General features: G+C 43.4%; 1 protein-coding gene across 1 annotated transcript; it reads right to left on the bottom strand.

The window, feature by feature from the left end:
• Window positions 1–4,001: 4,001 nt before the first annotated feature.
• Window positions 4,002–11,039, bottom strand: gal3st4 (galactose-3-O-sulfotransferase 4). The gene is made up of 4 exons (XM_037478052.2): window positions 10,734–11,039; window positions 8,885–9,001; window positions 6,458–6,755; window positions 4,002–6,250 (listed from the first exon to the last, which is right to left on the bottom strand). The coding sequence occupies exons 1-4, from the start codon at window positions 10,754–10,756 to the stop codon at window positions 5,153–5,155; spliced, it is 1,536 nt and encodes a 511-aa protein (XP_037333949.1). The 5' UTR covers window positions 10,757–11,039; the 3' UTR covers window positions 4,002–5,152.
• Window positions 11,040–20,810: the final 9,771 nt, after the last annotated feature.

Below are 20,810 nucleotides of genomic sequence, written 5' to 3'. Positions count from 1 at the left end.
AGAAATAACCAGTCACCGTGTAATGGGAATCACAGCACTGGGACGGATGCTGCTCAGATGAAGTGGTAGAAGACAAACTGCACTGTGCAGACTGACACATGATGTACCTTTTTACTCTGACACTCAATGTAACACACAACATGTTCACGTGAAAACTTTTAACGTCAGTAAAAAAAAAAACTAGATAATGTCAGAATTCCATTTCTCCTGAATAAAAACAGGGCTGAACTGTGTGTGGAACAGATGAAAATGAAAATTAAACACACATGTTTTCTTTTAATTTTGTGCTGGCTGTCAGCAGAGTTAGCTTTTCTCACTGGGAGTAGGTTCAGGGATTCGTGTGCATAGTGTATCCTGGAAACACCCTTTATTCACCAACGTGACAGGACTTCATTTTAAATCATTTCAAGATCCTTATGTCTTAAATAGACTGAGGGAGTATTGTATTTATGAGACAATGGAATAGATAAGGATTTGCCAAAAAAAAATCACATCTGGAATGATCCAATTAACGTTTGGTGTTTTTAATTAGTATTTCTAATTACACTCTGCCAAAACTCTAAATGTGGATGATTACATTGTGAAAAACAATAGCACGATAAAATCCATTATAATCACACAAATCAGTGAAATCATTAAATGACTAAACTTGTCCTCATCATCACAGCCTCTTAACCCTCATCAATACATTATGTACAAAATGGCAATCACAATATTAAATACGGAAGGATGTTGTGTAGAAGCCCTGCTCTGCAATACGACTGCATCCTAAGGCGTGAAACAAAGCATGTGGAATTTCTGTTCTGTGAATTGGCATTCATTCTATACGGGGAAAAGAAATATCCCTCGCCCAGTCAATTATAATAGTTCCAAGTATCTAATGTTCATGTCATGTTTACAGGCACGGACTCTTCGGGCCAAAGCATAACGTTTACCAGTGCTGGTGCGGTGATGCGGTTGTTGGGTGTGGTTCGGTCCCAATAAAATAGTTCCTACATGAAACTGCTAACGACAAGCAGTGAGGATATTGTTGAGTAATCCGGGTTATAGTTTCTGGAAAGGGCACTTTGGCATTTGACAACTAGTTTTGTTATATTTGAGAGAAGGCAGACTCGTTACGGCCGATATTTCCAACACCCAGTATTTCACACCAAAACTTCTAGAACGGTGAATATCATACTTTTATTCATTTTACTTTTTTTCTGAAAAATGTTTTGAGAAATGACCAAATTCTCTCCTAATTACATGCTCATGTCACTCTTGACACATTTCAAGGCGCTTGTCTCGGTCACATGATAATTACGCATAACTTAAGCCAACAAGTTAGCAAAAATTAGAAAAAAAATACTTCTTTGGAAAGGGGGAAAAGCCCCCCAGAGGAGACAGAAGAGCCTACAACTTAAAAGATTGCGTCAGGTAATTCTCATGTGCCAAGCTCGCTCTTTGTTTTATGTATGCATGTTTCATGCCTATTATATCTTTCTATCTATTTTGTTGTGTTTTTCCGCCCCACCTTGAAGAATGGTCCGCAAAATACTGTCTAAAATTAAACACTTTCGGGGACCGCTGCCTTTAAGCATCTTGTTTTTACTCTTGAATTTCAGTACAGTGACCTCAATGAGCAGCACTTAAACTCAACTAGTTGACTTAAATGCAGCCATAATGGGACAATAAAGCTTCCTGTCACTGGTGGCAACGCTGAACACACAGATGGAAAGCATTTGAGCCTGTGAGCGAGCAGGAAACGTGGCGACATTTCTGATTTGCTGCGGTTTGTACCGATTTTAATAAAAGATGCCTCACTGAGTCCAAGTAATTTGTCCCACATGCCAGTTTTTCCAGTGATAGAAAGTGTGATGGAGGAGGCTCCATCTTCCATATAAAGGCCGCTGTGATGATGGATTATATAACCGAAACAACCTATCTGCAAGGAGAGCTTCCTGTTGTACTGCAATAAATAGAAAGCAGTGTTCGCCTGGAGGGAGCAAACCGAGGGAAGCACAGGTACATCCCTTTTCATTTGAAATCCTAGAGAGTTCTTTATTTCCTCAGTGTCTAAAGGAAACCCAACAACAAACCTCGTATTCATGGGAGAAAACAGAGCAGGCAGCCATGACAACACAATGCAGTGCACCCAGATCCCCCCCCCCCTGCTGTAAGGTGACACCGTTCACACGCTCTGCCGTTATGTGGAACACTCTGTTTGGGACTATTAGCATCAATCATTCAGACGTCCAGCTGGACCGACAACAAACTCCAAGCTGATTGCACCTGAACAAAATATATACCTGACTGCCACAGAGAATGCTCTTTGAAGTGCTTTGATGCTCGTGCACAGACCGCAGCCATCCAGCCCCACCGCCGCTAGAGAGGGGCCTGCTTCGGGTTTCCTGTACCACACACTGAACTGCAACAACATCTACTCTCAAGTTTGTACTGATTACCATCAGAGAGCACTCGAGATGCTAACTATAATCCGCTTTGCATTGGGCCCAGCTGGATTCTCTTCAGATTTTGCATGAATGTTGCTCGTCCGTTTCATACCGAAGACGCAGAGACGAGTTGAAACTTGCGACGTTGGGAAATCCGCCCCTTTCACACCAAAGCAACCAGACAGGGACCGTTCTTTCTGGTCCGCTCACTGCACCGCTCACTGCTTTGTACGTTTACTTTGCACCAGTGTCGCCTATCATTTGGAGCTGTCATTAGACAAGCGAGCGCTTACCATATATGACGATAAGACATTCCAAAAGTAAAGTGACTGCAAATATTCCTTCATTTAAAAACGGGAGTTGCCTATGAGCATAGGTTTGCACATAACACGTTATGTGTTGTGTGTAAAAAGTATGCTTTTACTACTAACAATCCACTCATCTCCCTCAGCAGTGTAAACATGGAATCCCACTCTGTGCATTGGCCCATGCTTTCAGATCCCAAATGCAATTTTTTTCAGAATGAACTACAGCACTCGTGTTCATCAACACATTCGGAAAAAGAGCTGGCAGATGTACGTTTTATACGTCTGTGCAAAGGAATTCTGTGCTGCTCGGCTGTAGCCACACGCAGATCGGTCAAGTGAGAACCTGTCTCTGAGGTCACATGGTCCTGACAGAGAGGTAGAGATGTTAAGCATGTAGCAATGTTTGAAGCAGGCTTTCAGAGAGTACAAAGCGGGACCAACGATCATGTGTACGCATTGTGTGTTTTCAACCTTCCACATGTGAAGAGTAAAGCTTTATAGTGCCATTGTAAGTCAATTATAAAGTGAATTATTGTATTATGAATTTTATTTATTTTTTAAATCAAGGAACCACATGGATTCATATGTTTTGATCAACCTCACACACTCACACTGTTCAGGTCCAACTTGAGGTCTCAGTGCAATAAATACTGATGTTAGCACAGTAAATAACACACAAATTGTTTGGATAGACGCAGAGAGTCATGTGGAACCTATTCACCAGAACATCGACCACCTACTTCAGGCGGCAGGTGTGCACACAGTGCATTGTGTTAGCGTAATTAAAACACAAACGAGTTTTCTTGTAAAGATGTGTGACATTATCATTTCAGGGAATAGTCTGGCTCTTTTGCCTGAAATTTGTGGGTTTATTTCCTGGGAAATGTACCCCTCTTTTATCTTGTAGAAGTTGTTTTCTTCATTTGGAACATTGCCCCCTGTGGCCGTCATATATTTTTAAAATGCGAGTTGTGTTTTTGACACACCATTTAAGATACATTTGACGTGTTTGTAGATGCATTGCTTATTATTAGCGGTCAGTGTTTAGGTGACTGAATCTTTTTATAGTTAATAGCTGGCAAGACTCCTGAACAACACTGGTATGGTCTTGGAATATTATCTGATCGCGTTGGAGCAGTAGTGTGTGTAGTTAGTCGCCCGTCCCACCATACGTCAAACTAAGATTCCCAGCATACCTGCTGACTCGCCGCTCAGTGGTAATCTAAGAGGCATTCTCGGGGGTTCATTATAAAAACTCAAATTCACATTCAACATATTGGATGTTTATTTTGGTCAACAATAACATGAATTTATTTTTTAAATGGGTCACCATGGTAATGCACAAGGTGAAAGGAAGGAAAGGGGAAGGACTCCGAAAGGCACTGAACAGAAGAACGGGCCTCGGATCGTTTTTCACCTCCTGTATTATTGAGAGATATTTAAGAAGCGGTTCAGGTCAGTGGCTCTGGACAGGACACAGTGTCTTTGAAGCTGAACTCAAGACTTTGGGACGGAGAAACAGAACACTTACTCTTAATTGTTTTCGTCCATGAACAAGTACCAGTATACAGTGACTTTATAAAGGGATATTGGTGTTGTACCGCACTCTGACCCCAATGTGTGCCTCTCATGTGTTACCCAAGTAACAGAGCCAAAGTGTGCAATCGTTGGAAAAACCCAGAAGGTGCTTTCAAGACATTTAGTGTAGTCGCTCTCAATTAAAATAAATTCTTCTTGCTGTACGTGTTTTAAAAAAGCAGTGTTTTGACCAAGTCTAGTGTCCTTGGAGAGAAATAAGAAAATGCTCATGCTCGCAAGTAAAAATCAATACAGACAGACATGACAATCAATAAATATTTAAAATGTTTGTACATGGGACTGTAACTGATATTTCTGGCTGCCGTGCTTTCCCTTGATACATGTCACAACAATCGAAAGGACTGTCTGGAATGTTTTTCAAAGATTGCCAGGCTTTTTTTTGTATTATGAGAACGGTTGCTTAGCTCAATGTGACGATACTGCATGAGAGGCAAAAACCGGGGTTCCGTGTAACTTTGTCGAGAAGTTTAAAGCATGTGTGCCAAAGAAACGTGGACATTTTCATTCTTAAAAGTATTAACATTAACAGGGAATAAAACAGGTTTCAGGCAGAAGGTACAGACAGCCCTAAAAAGTGCCTTTCCTTATATAAAAAAACCCTTTTCATCCCAAGAGTCAAGTAATCCATGAAAAAAGAACAAAAAGCAAATACTGTAGGGAAACAAGCAAACAACTCAAAAAGTGGAAGTGCAAAGACGGAGCTTTTCTGTCTTCTCATGTGTAAACCGCAGCTGGCTCAGTTTCCAGTTTCATCAGTCCATCTGTTCAGAGACCAAAAGGTACCGTTTCAAGAAACCAGACTCGCCTCACACCTTATCTAAATCGTCCTTTATCTGGCCTCCCTATCAAAGTCTGGTTTCTCCTCATAGAGCGGCTTCTGGCCCAGTCTCTCTCGACCTCCTCAACGGTCCTCCGTCCGGCCTCCCCTCCCACCGACCTCTCTCCTGTCCTGGACGAGTCTTGTCTTAAAAGAGAGCTGCCGGCCGCGACCATCGGACCCTGGTTTTGTTGCACAGGCTGGGGTTGGCCCGCCAAAGGCCGCGGGAACTGCTTCGCATCCAGCACGTCTTTGTACTGGATCTCGGGCCGGATCATCCTGAGGCAAGACATCCTGGTGGCATTGTCCAGCCCCGGCTGGAGCTCGTAGCCAAGTATCTTCACCAAACCACTCTGGTACGGGCGGATGTTTTTGTCTCGGATCCGATGAGCCTCCACGGGCTTGCCGCCGTCCCTGAGGCAAACCCGTGCCAGATCTTCCCGGCGCATCCTGAGAAGAGCTACTTCCTCCTCCATCTGGGCGTGACCAAAACGATGTATTTCTTCCCAGAAGGTCTGGTTGAAGGTTTTGTACAAGTGCCAGTCGAGGCCGTTCCACTGCCGCAGCTTCTCCCGCTGCTCCTCGGTCACATTGGTGGCCGTCTTGGCCTGTGAGCGCCCTCCTTTACCGGCGACGCCGGCCGCCGTCGCCACTTTGCCCACCCAGCTCCCGCTCATCCCCCCTAGAATGCTTGGCTTCTGCTGCCGGGCGTTGAGGCTGAACGAGACGACGGCGTCCAGCGGCCAGCAGAGGGCGTGTCTCAGCAGGATCATGGACTGGTCAAAGTACTCGGACACTAGAATCAGCTTGAAGGTCTGGCGGATCATTTGCTCAGCTCGATGAGCCAGTGCCTCTGAGAAATTGGCATTGTGGTCCATGCCAAAGTCAAACAGCAACAAGTTTCGGGCATAGTGGTTGTTGCGCAGACGAGGGTCGTAGTATTTCCTAGGGTCGTCAGCAAAGTCGCCCAAGGTCTTGGCTTTCCGAAAGGCAGGTGCTACCTCTTTATAGTAAGCAAAGGAGGACTCGGCCAGAGCAACCGGGTTCCTGATGATGGAGAAATAGAACGTGTCTGCAGGCATCACCTTCTCCACCTACAATAACAGGAAAGGATGGGAAACAGGAAAGGTTGTAGTCACTAATAAGGGCTATTAAAAAAATTGACATTTGAATTTTTCGTCCTAGTTGACAAATCAACTATCTAGAGTGAGCCTTCTGAAGATTCAATCTATGCCTTTTAAAAAAAACACTCAGTACAGTGTGTCCACATAGGTATAGACGACCCTGTCACAGTAACTCACCTCGGGCTTGTTAAATCTCATGTGATTGCCCATGATGTGGTACTCCATAGCTCCACGACCTCTGTAACCTTTGACCCTGTGGGCGTTGAATGGGAGGGGATATCCCAGCTGGTAGCCCAGTGGCAGGGCGAAGCGGAGGTCGCGCTCCTCCCCAAAGCGGTAGAGCACGTTGAGCACAGTGCTGCTGGCGGTCTTGTGTGTCTTGAGGAACATGATGTGTGTGTGGGGCTGACAGGAGCCCAGAGAGGGCCCCTGGGCATCAGGGGACGTGAAGATGGAGCGACCAGCTGTGTGGATGCTGATTGAGGACAGGTAAAGATCACATTTCCAACTTTGAAAACCCTTCAGTTGAGCACTTACCTACAAAATATCAAATTTATTTATGTAATGCTAAATAATGACTCGTAGTGCCCACTCTGCCTTGGTGAGTCCTTGACCAAAGATCATTTGATTTGGGGACTAATAGATCTGTAAAGTTTCTCCAAAAACGCACGCAAAAAGCCCATGGAAATGTCTAACTGGAGAGAACTGCATCGAGACTTAGACTCTTGATCAGAGCCAAAAATTCTTAGACAAGTTCAAGCAACGGCAGATTTGTTGTCTTTAACCAAATCACAAACCTGTTTTTTTTTTATAAGTGAGGAGGCGTCTTAACACAGACATGTTTGAGAGTCACAGCAACTTGTTTTTTAATAATCTTCTCTTCCATTATGCATCGACATTCTAAATTAACACTCAAAATTTCTCAATATAATAGTGCTCTGATCGAGGGAATGTTCCTCAATTCGTTAAAAGCCACATTTTACGTATCCACATTGGAAATACCGAAGTTGACATCCCACTAATAATGATATTTTAAACCGTTAAGTCCAGCGTCAGTCTGGCTCTAGTGTGTAGGTCAGGTGGAGGGCAGCAGACTTTAAAAAGCCAGTTGTTTTCCTCTGAGCGCACCACAGACATGCTCTCAACAGGCACAGGGACTGAAACTCGAACCTCCCTCAGGGCCCTCGAAACCCGATATATAGAGGTTAGAGTGAAGGAGTCAAATGGAGCGCTTTGAAGAGGCCCGTTGCGCAACAAGGAAGGAGGAGTCAAGTCAATGACTATTGCAGGATTAATAGTATGCCGTAACTCTGTATTCATCCCAAATTATATAACTGGTCATATCGTCACTTGAGGAAAAAAAAGGTTAGTTATCAAAACAAAGTTCCAAACTTTACTTTTTCCATACAAAGTATCAGCACTACATCTTAACAAAAAGCAAGTGCAGAAGAACCGCGCAGCTTTTTTTCAATTTGACAAAGAAATACATAATTTGCATTTTGTTATTACAAGATTTCATCATATTTTTCATAGGTGTGACTTTTTTTTCTCGCAAACACCGGCTCAATCTCAGTAGGTTTTAGAGTGTTAACTGAACCGTCAAGAGTCAGTCACACATGGGTGTGAGCACCATCCAGAAGATGACCAGATGTGCAAATATTAGTGTATTAGTTACTGTTTAAGAGTAAATGAAAATAGCACACAGCAGAAATATTTTTTTTTTAGGTTTGCCACAAAAACAAAAACAGGATGTTTACCACTTTGGAATGAATTACAGATTTAAACCTCTCTCAAATCATAGCCCCATAAGCAGACATTCTCTCTGCAAAGTCTGACAATGACTAAATGGAGCAGAAGAAAATGAGGGAGTTTTCTAGTATTGACTGTTCAGAAAAGGTCTCCAAAATTGCCGTTTGGGCACATTTTCTCATGGACGGTTCAATACATCCAAATACAGCAGTTTTGAGCTTTAAAAAAAAAAATCTATACATATACCCTCCAAATCACACATTTAATCTGAGATATTGTGAGTCGGCATGTCGTAGTTAAAGCCGGTGATTGGGATTACTAGCGACGTTGTAGGAATGTTGACATCTGGTAATTCATTTAGTTGTTTGGTTTAGTTTTGTTTGGAGGATGTAAAATAACATGCATCAACTTGTAGCCCAGGTCCCGCTGTTTAATTTGATATGTGACTTCAACTAGAACTTTGTGATTAGTGAATTTATTAAAGCAGTTATTTGCTATGTCTTCTCCCAGCTCTCTCCACAGGGGTTCTTTGGGGTTTTAGAGCTTAAGACCAAGACACTTAACTCCTACATTATTCTCCTCAGTTCCTCATTGTGGCTTTTCTTACTGTCACATGGTGAGCAGACGCTGCGAGCAGAAACCAAAATAGTTGACTCATGATGCTTTGGTAGATCGCTGTGCACATACACAATTTGTGCTTCAATCACTTATACGAGGGGAACAAACAACAGTAAACACTCAACGAGAGAAACTATTAAAGATGTTTCGGTTTCTACGCCAGGCAACTGGAATGAAAAACGAGACACTTCTGCAAAAGCTAAAAGAAGAGTACAGTGAGTAAATGCAATAAGGTACCTCTTGTTGAAGATGACCCCCAACAACTGGCCAGCGAAGCCAATGGCGACAAAGAACAGCAGCGCTTTCCACATCCAGACTGGACCCACCCGACCACCAACCAGCCACCGCAACATCCTGGAAGGAGGGGTGGAAGGGCAAAAGGTAAAAATTGGATTGGTAGGTTGATCGAAGGAGTAACAAAAGGTAAAAGTGGAGACAATGAAGAGTAAGAGAGGGGAGTGGAGGAGGGTGTGTGAATCAGGAGAGAGGGAGGGTATATGAGAGAAGCACCGTGGAATGCTGGATGGAGACACAAAGGGATGAATGGATGGATGGGGAAGCTAGGATAATGTTATGAGGTGGAGGAGGGGGACCAGGGGAGATGATGTCATATGAAAACAAAGAGGGAATGAAGAGAGGCAGAGAGTGACAGGGAGGAGAGTGCAGCAGAAAAGAAGGCATATATAGAGGGAGAGATCGGTGTGAGTCGTGAAGAACACCGTCATCACACACAAGGAGCAAAGCGCATGAAAGCATCCAGAGACCGAGAGTAGTTGCACTAGCACCGATTTCTCCAGAATGAAACTCTCAGATCAAAAATGCCCACCGTTAGATTTGATGATATATATTTTGACTCAAAGGGATACACAAACTTTTCACCATGTCACTACAAATAGCTCCTCGGCAGAAAAGGGGCAAAAGGAAAAAAATAACCATCCAATCAGCACAGACCGCGTGACGTGCCCAACACGAACATGCCGGCTACCCCCGGGCTGGAGAGAGGGACGACAAAGAGGGGGGGTCCGGTCATTGTGGCCGAGGCTGCGAATCAATCATGAGTATTCACGGGATTGTGATGAATGTCAGTTTGCAGCAGCAGAAAACTAGGTCTGTAATAAACACACAATGTCTGCACACAATGTTTTAACTGTGAACAACTGCATTCGGGTGCTCGGCGGTGTGAAGCTGAATGCGTGAGTGTGACCACTTCAGAGTATTTGAGTGCCACAGTGTGAACTTACTGTTCCGGGCAAAGCGAGTCAATAGCAGAGAGGTATATTCTATCACCCTTCTGTTACAAAATAACCACATTTAGCAGATAAGCACACATGGGTCCAGCTGAAATGTATTTAACATTGCAAGTCCCTAAAACGGTGATGTTAATGCCAAATTACCAATGAACATTTCCGTGATAGAGGGTCAGGGTGGTGTGTCTGTGTGTGTGTGTGTGAGTGAGAGAGAGTGAGAGTGAGTGTGCGCGCGTGCGTGCGTGCGTGTATGTTGTCGTCTGTGGACACGAAGCATGTCTTTGCCTTGGCTGGATGATCATTGACAGCCACTAGAAATATGAAATAAATATGCACAGTATGAATATGAGCACGTGGAAGACAAAGGTGAGAATCCCTCAATGGTCTCTGATCCACAACAAGAGCAGTGCTGCACACAGAACAGTGCCCCCCCCCCCCCCCCCCCCCCCCCCCCCCAGTCTCCACCACAACACAAAGAAGCCTTCAGTGGACATCCCAGCCTCCATTCCCACCCACACACGCTCACGTATGCGCGCGCTATAATAGACGCGACGACATATCGCCGATGGTTTGAACTAAATAAAAACAAAACGTGCAGAAAAAGGCCCTGAGGGGCTCCCTACCCCCCGCCTGCCCCCCCCCCCTCCACGTCCACCACCCACACGGTCTCCTCTTTCTCTGCAGGATCACAGAGCAGCGCCACCCTTTTTACTCCCCACAATCACTGCATCCCAGCCCGCCAGAACGTTCCCCCGACCCCCCTCCTCCCTCCTCCTCCTCCTCCTTCTTCTTCTTCTTCCCTTCCTCCCGTTCTCCCGGCAGCTTTAGCTCAACGTTACCTGGCTCTCCGTCTGAAAAACATCGCTGTATCCCCGGGCCGGCGTCGGTGTTATTGTGCGTCTGCAGAAGAGAGCCCGGAGCATCTCGAGAGGCGTTCGGCTGCAGCTGCTCCGCCGCCGGGTCCAGATCAGGCCATGAATGCCCCGCGATGCACGGACCCCGCCTCAGTCTTTAGGACGCTGATAGCGGATTTTGTCCCGGCCAAGGCGAGCTTAGTAAGGTACGGACAGCTCGGACGCTTTATTCTCTGCTAATGTCCGACAGAGAGACACATACGGTGCGGGCAGCGGGGTGCAGGAGGACGGAGCGTGTGCGTGCGTGTGCCGCTTTCAAATACTTTTCAAAATAAAATAGAATTTTCCGACCCGCCGCAAAACGATCCACAAAAGGCCTCCAGCAAAATACAAAGAAAATATTAGTTTATCAATTGTCCACAAGGTCTTTAGTGCGTGCACGAGGGTTGTCTCTCCTTTTTTTTAAAGTCATTTAATTTCCACCCTATAGGCCACCCTCATAAAAAAAGCAACGTCACTTCCTGCATTTCCCAATGATACTTTCTCTACCGAGTACCATCCTATGCCCTGGCACACATGGGCACTCTCTTTCTGCAGAGCTACAAATGACTTTCATCTTTTGGTTTACATATTACGCAGCTATTATCAAATAGCCTGGATTTCATGGAGTTCACATTTGATAACACTACAATGGGTCGACCCACCGAGGAGAAGAGTCCAGTCAGACCTAAGGACGTGTCTCCAAAACAAGGTTCCCACTGGCTATTTCAGGCCAGGTTTATTTTAACCTTTATTTTAAAATAATAAGAATTGGCTGTTGGAATATGTTTATATAACAACAACTAAGTATAGGTTTTTTAATTTGTAACAGTCTGAATGTTTCGTTCCATTCTTGCTTATGTAGCTCAATGAACAAAACAATAATGTGAATACACCTTCTGCTGTGATGTGGACATTTAACCTGAGGAATAATGACACATTTAACATGTACAACAACACGTTGTTGATGTTAATGTAAATCTATGTACACACGCAGTTTACTTTGTGCATGCATGTCTGTAGACAAAGCTGTAGATGTTGGGAAGAAAGGAACTGGGTGTATAATGTTTATTATGTAAGAGTAATAAATGTGAACCTGGTTCAGATTTGAAAATATACAATGGGATGCATCCAACTTGTTCTTAACATGAATTCACAAAGTATTAAAGGGGAGTCTTGTGCATCTATATGTGAATCTATTCACATGAGGAAAAATAATTAAGAAACAATCGCATGATAGTTATTAGTAATTTATTGTTTAGTCACTTGATGTGAAAAAACCTATAAGCTCTTGAAATTGAGCACATTGTAGATTGTGCTGCTTATGAAATTTAGAGCAGTTCTATTGACGAGTTGTTACACACTATTACACCATTATACACTGCGTATGGATAAATAAGAAACTGATTCACAGCTTGTTCCTGCAGCTCTGAATTTGTATAACATCACACGCAAGATCATGTGACTGAAAGATGGCTCACTAATTAAAACACTTTTGACATGTTTAGAGATTAAAAAGAAGATAAATTTGCTTATACATTTTTGGAAGATCCTCATTTGATACTTTGTTTTGCTCATAATGTATTCTTGACTTGTCTCTTCCCAGGGCTTGCACAAATGCATATGCCTTACATATGAGGAAAACTTACCACCCGCAATACGTCGAGACTGTGGATGATGGTTGATGACCGTGGGATAGTTTTCATAGCTCGTATCTATAGACAAATGTAGATGGAATTGACTCACCTTGATATAAATAATGGACAAAGATATGAGGCCAACTGTGATGAGAAGTCTCTAACTCTCAGCCAAACCCCTAGAGGTGACTAGTAAGCAACTTACTTCAAAAGTAAGCAGTGTGTAAAACAATGTATTTTCATGTGACAATTCTCAACACTAGGACAACATTATGAATGACTTTAGGTCCTCAGAACAACAAAATGTGTCACATTATTTTTGTCACGGTTTGGGTTCATGTCTTGTTTTATTTTGTAGTTTCATGTCTCTTGTGTCCCTGGGTAACTTCACTTCCTGCCTTGTCTTCCCCTGTGATTGTCTACAGTGTCCATGATTGTTTCCACCTGTGTCCAATCACCTGCACCTCCCCTGTGTATTTAAGCCATGTCAGTCTCTTCTTTCGAGTCGTGTCATTACATGTTGTTGGTGTATGTCCCTGGTCCCGCTCGGCGTTTTGGTCACGTGATTTGGATTTATTAAAGAACACTTTATGTAACTCTGTGTTTAAGTCCTGCCTGCCTGCACCACCCTGTGACAATTTTATCACTAACTCTACACTAGCAGAGATACCCATAAGAGCAGGGAGCGAAATTAAACATTGTCTGCTGTCACTGTGTAACAAAGCAACGTCCTTTCCTCGCAATCTGTCCTAAGTGACCCGACGAGAATTGGTGACCTTTCAGAAAATAAAAGGTAAAAATAAAACCCTGAAGTATGGTTTAAGTTTTGTAAAACCTTGTCATTTCTTCATGATTTCCAAAGTTGATAGAAAATGGAAAGTCTGTCTCGAGTTAAACTGACCACGCGCTCCATTATTACCACAGATATTTTTTGTTAATAATTCAATACAAAGGGAATAACCCAGTTTATCTAAATCCAACATTTTAAGACACGTTGCTGATTGTGTGAATTGAAGTACTGAGTCAGTGTGGTGCAGCTCTCACTCTAAATTTAGACTTAAAGCCTCTAATCAGTTAACTGCAGCCTTTGTTTAAGGAGCACAGCAACAGCTGCTTGTGACCCTTCCCCTTGGGGAAGGTGGAGGACGGAGGAGCTCCACCATGTTCCACCTTACCCGTATGGACCCGTCAGAACATACCACTGCATCAATAAACTGAGGCGCTGCATTGTACTGTCAAATACCAGCACATCCATCAAATGGGCCACACTCTAGGTATCACTTAGGTGCCAGTTTAGGGCGTAGCAAGGCCGGCAGGTTTCCAACTGCTCCAACTGCTCCAACTGCTTGGTGTCATCAAACATCTTCTTGGGAAGAAACCATAGTTGGGCTTAGGGAGCGCACGTGTCCCCAAAGTCCTGTGGTTGTCCCACCCATCTACCTCAGGTGTGTAAGGACTCTAGCTTCTTATCATGCTGCCGTGATGTCAAATAACGCACGAGGCTTTAACTAGATACTGTTCAAGCCTGGTGCTGAGGGGCACATCGGTATTTGACAAGGTCAGTGCTGAAGAAATATTTGTGATTAAACTCACTTTATCCTCTCCCTCACTCCCTCAGGGCACCAGCAGTTGTTATAAACTCACCCCACAGCGAGTTATGACTACACTGGCCAAAGTTAGCAGCTCACATGAGCCTGCTGTGTTTGCCTGCTCGTTTCTAAACGCTCTTTCTTGTTCTCATCAAATGGATACTTGAGATGTGGGATTGCTGGTTTATTTTTACAGGAAGAAGAGGAAGTGATTTCCAGCCGCAGACAAGCAAATCATAAATAAAGAGCTTCTGCAGACCACACAGTTTCAGATCTCTCCTACCAAGGTGTCTGTCCTTAGTTCCTCACAGATGTTGCCTGTAGCCCCTGCATTGACCATGCAGCGGTATTCTCTTCCACAACCCCCGCCCTGCTGCCTTCTAGCCTCTCACCCACTTATGCTTGTTCTTTAAAGGAGAGTGAGGAGGCCACAGTTTATAACCTCTTCTCTAGATTGACTCCCTTTCCAGCTCTGAGGGCTATTGCCCGAAACCCGGATGAGGGATTAAGCCGGGATATCCAGGTTATCCTGGTGGAATTTAGAATTTAGCTTCGACTTGGTTGCACGAAAGCAGGTGGAATTAAACCCAGCCAAGTAACCATGGTGATTTATTCTTTGAAGCTAGCCTGCTCCAGACCAGGCTAAGAGCCAGGCTAAGATTAACTCTGCAGCTCATGTGTTAAATCAGCTGCCGCTTTGACCCGAAACAAACGGGTTTAACAATTATTCTGTTGTTTTCTGAATGTGTTTTATTTTTATTAACATACATCACTTGTCACGTATTGCTGTCACCATTTCAATCTTAAACTCTACCATTGCAGTTGTTTTGATCGGAGGAGTGAACAATTGTAAATGTGATCAGGGCGATATATAAGGTCCCATTCACCGGTGTTTCTTCCTGGACCATGACATGGCCACTTCTGAACGTCATGTTGGAGGAAGAAGCGCTGATGTTACGACGTGCTTTTAGTCGTGAGAGGGTGTTTGGGGACAGACCTTGCAACACATCTTTATTACCTTCCCTGGCCACAGAACAATGTGTTACATCAAAGAGGATTTCCACATATGCGTGATTAGGTTTGATGTGCAGTACTGGGAAATGAAGAGGGCAGTTTCTCTAGGTGCATCAGAGTCAGTAGCTGTCCCACCTGGAATTCCTTCAATCACAGGCCACCCTTGGTTTATGTCAAGGGCCAATTCCTCAGTCTGGTGCAGCCTGCAACATGTTTTTATATTTTACCTTGACTTGTTGCCAGGATCTTTGTTGTCCAGTCATGTTTGTTCTGTATGAACATTAATTGTAGAAATATATTTAGAATTAGACACAGCATAGAGATTTGTGTATATGGTTTTAAAACGTATCCTCGCATTGTGGATAAGGGTTTAAAATTAGGCCTTGTCTTTGGGGTAAATTTTCCGAGGAGGTTTAATTCCCTCTGCTCAGTTTTAATATATATATATATATATATATATATACAACCGATTAAGCCGCGACGAGCAAGTCACACTAACTCAAGTGGCACTTAATCACTTCTTTATTCTACGTTTGTGCAATACCCCCCTGTTTTGAAACTTTTCACAAATTCTCAAACACTAAAAGGGCCATCCATCACTGTAGCAGGCAACATTTGGATTTTTAAAGGGGCCAGTGTGTTGCAGTCAGGGGCTGTGGTAGAAATAGAATATACACTAATAGTTTGGTTCAGTTCAAGCTTTCGTCCAATGTTTTTTTTACTCGGCAGCTGGATGTAGGATGTTAGTGCCGGTATAGTTTTAAAACGCTGTAAGAAGCTGTCTTGGCCATAGGTGGGCTGTAAACAAAGCATGAGCGCTGTGTCCTTGTCGGTAAACAGGTCGCACATCGCTGCCTAGTGGCACAGTCCTACTTTAGTAATGAATTCCTTCGCTTACAGCGTGCAAGAAAGTTAAAGAGTGTACAAGTGACTAATGACTACGCCTAAAAATCGGTGAATTGCTTGCATCCATCTCAACCACCACCAAAACAGAGGTTCACACCAAATAACCAATAACGATTTGTTTCTCCATTTCAAAATGTAATCTGATAGGTCTACCAAGTCACCTGAATCTGGGGACAAAGTAGCTTGAATTGTAGCTTAATGTATAAGAATAAGAAGTGTCTGTGAGGCTCAATGCGAAGATCATGTTGGTTGGGATCTACACACACACCGCTTTGCAGAGCTGAACAATTATGCTAAAGAACAGAACCTAATAAATCAACTCAATCAAAACAACAGCCCGGCTGCCCCTCACCTCGGGAACAATCTGATCCATGGCTGCATGGAGCCAAATCTCTTTTTGGATCATTTGAAAAACACATGTGGACCTTAAATGGCCGCCGGCAACAGGCCTAGCTGAACAGACCTCATGTGATGTTGGCTATCCGAGGTGTGCAGCGCCAGTGGAGAGGAGTTTCAAGTTCAACGTTGTGGTTTCAAGTATTCAACACTCCTAAAAAGAGGTTTGTTGTATTTGAGTTAAATGACTGACTCCAAACACAAAAGCATCACTAAAATAAATTCACAAATGTAAAATAGATAAATGTGTTCTTAAAGAAACTGATTGTATATGCAATGAGGATAAAGCCCAACATACTTATCGAACACGCTTCTGGTGCTCTCGTCCACTAACCTGGTGCGCCAGGTTTAACCTTGCCTAGTCAGGCCAGTTAATGCTCCAGGATCAGTCAAACAGGATTACCCCCAAACTGTTGGCCCAAATTCCAGGAAAATAAGCTGACAAGTGCTCTTTGTACTTGAGTCTATAACACACACGTAAGACCAGCGGTGACCGTATAATCTAATCAAGATTTTTAAAGACAATCAATTAATAGCCAGATTGCATCAGTGGGATAATGCTTCCCAATTGACCATGTGACGATGTGGCCTTGATGTGATTAACAGAGTAAACCCCCCACAAGTCAGTGCAACAGCCGGGAATTAACAACAGGATCCTTAAAGGGACAGTTTACACCCCCCAAAAAAGAAATGAAACACTTACCTCTAGTGCCAGTCATCAAATGAATTGTTGTGTACAAGCTGAAGCGGAGTCTGCTGTCTTTAATATAATGGAACTAGATGGTACCTGGCTCAGCAACTTAATTTAAGTTTACAGTTTAATTTAGGGACCATATTTTCCAAAGGGAAGTGCCCACAACAAGGTCGTGGATTAGTTTTAATAACCATGTAATGTGATGTAATGTATGAGAAATCGCAACACGTGGCAAAAAAAAAAACAATCTTGATGCAAAAGAGCAGTACGGGAACAAGGATGAATACATACATTTTTTCATACAATTATATTAGTATTTTTTTACTATGCCAAATGGAAAAACATTTTATTTTCCGCTAGCTTGTGTTGATGTGTTTATGATCTGCTCCATTACATTTAAATAGTCATACTATTGTAAAGATTCGGCTCAGTTTTTAGTGGTAGAAGAAAACACGTTTTCTTAAGTTGTCAAAGTGTCCCCCCCCCTCCCCGCACGCTGTTATCCGTGAAGTGGACTCACCTTCGCCGTCGTCGCGGACCGGGGCGTATACACGGACAGCGGTGCTGTGTGGACCTCTGAATGCTTCTCTCCAGTGAAACGTCCACAGCAGACGGCTGGTGGAGTCTGTTGAATTCCTCGGGTCGCAGTTCGACTTCTTGCCTGCAAAAACCCACTTTTCCCCGTCCGCCGGCGCAGAGGCAGCGCGAGCAGCGCGGAGCGGTCATCAGTAGCTCTCCGGTGGATCCACGAATTCCTCTCCTCCACCTCCTCCTCCTCATCATCATCCACCACCTCTTCCTCCTCCTTCTCCTCCCCCGCCTACTTCTTCTCCTCCTCCTCCCCCTCTTTCCATAAGCAGCTGAAGTATGTAAACCCCCTCCCACATTAACATTTATACAAGCCTCTATCAAGATAGACGATTATACCTCTTTACCAGATGTGGTGGGAACAGTTAATGCAGATGAAAGGTTGATTGGTATTAGCTGTTGATTTGTCATTATGATGAACTATGTATATTATATTCAACAGCACAGATGACCTAGCAAAGAGAGAGTTTGATTAAATATATACAAATTGCTGTGGAGGGGCCAACCAATCAGTGTCAGTAAACATCCCAGTATGATTCAATGCAAAAAAGGGTATCAATTACTTTGCAGTTAAATATTTAACATTTATTCCAACGTTTTAACATAATAAGGGCATGTTATTCGAATAATGCAGTATATCAATGAGTATATACATTCTTTGGACACTAGGTGGCGGTGATTAGATACACATGGGCGTATATAAGGGGCATAGGTGACCGGAAGTGGAGGGCACAGGTAGGGGGAGCACACACAGACTGCAGAGCCAGACCACAACACACCGGTATGTGTAACAATTTTGCACGATGGCAAAAATACATTATTAGTTAGAAATAAGGCTAAAAGCACTTCATACTGGTGTTACGCCATAACAACTAAAGTCACTCTTTAGAGAGATTTTATTTTTACATGTCATCACAGTGTGGTCGGAGCTTGTTATCTTATGTGTGTTGAGATTGAGTCATGGTTATAACTTTATAACAACAATGAAAAACCCACAACAAACTGTCTTTAACAGTCACACAACCAGGATCTGGAAGACGCAGACACAGAAGAGGAGAGGCCTCCTGTCAACAACCCGAGCGGCGCAAAAGGAAACCGTGAGCAGCGACTGGACACCTGCCATCATGCAGAGAGGAAAGACATCCTCAGTCCAGAGTCTGCCTGACAACACACAGTGCAGGACGAGAAAGAAGCATTTGGAATGCCGTTTTATTCAAATTTGAATAAATAGATAAATAAATGAAATATGCATTGGAAATATATTGTGAAATAAATAAATGAGGCAATAAATACATAAATATTAAATATGTTTAATCATTTCATGGTACTTTTATTTCATAATGGCACTTTATTTCATAATGCCACATTATTTCATAATGGCACTTTATTTCATAATGCCACTTTATTTCATAATGGCACTGTATTTCATAATGGCACTGTATTTCATTTCATGTTCTTATATGCAAATCAGGGGGCGTGGCTATCTCTCACATTCAGAACAGACAACAGAGCCGTGTGCAAAAAAAGGCTGGCTAAGGGACGTGAGAGTGTTGACATGATGGAAGACATCGGTGGGCATGCTAGCATTAGCAGATCAAATCGATCAACATGGGTTCCATAGAAGCAGAGCCAGACGAGCACCGTTCCAGAAAGGGTCCCAGCGGCCCCCTCAGGGACAGTCCAGTTCCCAGACCACCTCACACTAATGGGGGACAACGCCAGCCCAGCACAAGCTTACCCACGGGTCACATCAGGCCCATCAAGTTCCAGTGCAGGTTCTCCCAAGTCTCCAAGCCCCTCCACTGACACTACCCAATGGACAACAACAGCAGCAACCATTTAGCATAAGACACACTCACAAATGGAGGAGAAAACACCCTCACTCACAAATGCAGGCGAACCACTACTGAGAGTTCAAGAAAGAACGATCAGAACTGTGACATTGACAAACCCTTCTCAAGATATTGGACTTATGAATTTGTAATTGCAAACATTTGTTTATTTCTGTGGTAACGGGCTCCATTATGGCCAGCATGTATTCCTAGGTGGATGCTGTTGCATCTGTTTATTAGTCATAACCACCACACTCGTCCATAAAGAACATCCCCTGATAGGGTTTTATAGAATTGTCTCAATTTATACTGTACACATGACATCTGTGATCAAATGTTCAATCCTGGGAGAAGATTTTGAGACTTCTCTGACAGACTTCTTCCTCGTTTTATTCTCAAAAGGGTTTTTGTAATCGAATAGAATAATGCCAACAGTTATGATTGTATTCAATGTAATGTAATCTACCAAAATGCATTCATGTAATACTTGATAACACCACAACTGATATTGGCTGAGAGGCCTTCAAATCCAAACAACATTCCAGGGGGTGTGGTCACCATTCCCAAGGGGGGTGGCCACTGACTTTCTGAATTTGGTAAAAGCCTGTGGAGTGATCGCTTGTGCGCCTTTTTAGCCGTATTCAGGCTATTACACAGCATTTTACAATGTTGTGTTCACGCCAGATGTGGGTTAGTCACTTGTGGTTATTATGCTTCAGGAGAGGGGTCTCTACTCTGCTTTGCACATGTTGTGGAAGTTCCCCTAACGTCAGAACATAGACGGCCACGTGACTCAAATTAGGAAAATTGTTTGTGTTTGTGTGTTTGCGTTATTTGCATCCATTGGCGTCTGTGCATTGACTTTTGTAATCTACTCACGCCGCCAAACACACAGTTGAAGATGTGAATGCAGCATTAGAAAGAAATATGTCTTTATTTATAGGGGCTATTCTGCCACCAGAATAACTGATGGAAATAGCATTTAAAAGATATATATGTACAGACCAATGCACACTTGTAATATGTATTGCTCTAAAGCTGATTTCATTATTTGTCATGTCAACGTTCACCTTTAATCAGAGTTTATGTCGGAACTGAAGCAAGTTTGAGGAGCACACTCCCTCTTCTAAACCTCTTCCACTCGAAGGTGCAGCCATGGGGCTGAGGTTGCAGGCTATCCCACTCGAGGTGTCAGTATTGTGTATTAAGTATTATGTTTGCAAATATTTATATATAATATATATAATTCTTGGATAAAAAGTTAGAATATCATTTGATGCAGGGGGCCAGTTCGCCCCGCAGATGCACAGGGGCGCTCTTCACAAGCAAACCAACTTCCTTCACTAGTACATGAACTGCTGCGAGGA

This window comes from Pungitius pungitius, chromosome 1 (genome assembly GCF_949316345.1).
Source record: "Pungitius pungitius chromosome 1, fPunPun2.1, whole genome shotgun sequence".
NCBI classification, from domain to species: Eukaryota; Metazoa; Chordata; class Actinopteri; order Perciformes; family Gasterosteidae; genus Pungitius; species Pungitius pungitius.
This window is presented reverse-complemented; position numbering and strand designations above follow the sequence as displayed.

Excerpts from the sequence above, each read along its gene's own strand:
- gal3st4 (XM_037478052.2), bottom strand. The coding sequence starts at position 10,756 with ATGTTTTTCAGACGGAGAGCCAG. Across the intron at positions 6,756-8,884 it reads GGGGTCATCTTCAACAAGAG|CATCCACACAGCTGGTCGCT; the intron begins GTACCTTATTGC and ends GTCCTCAATCAG. Across the intron at positions 6,251-6,457 it reads TGAGATTTAACAAGCCCGAG|GTGGAGAAGGTGATGCCTGC; the intron begins GTGAGTTACTGT and ends CTGTTATTGTAG.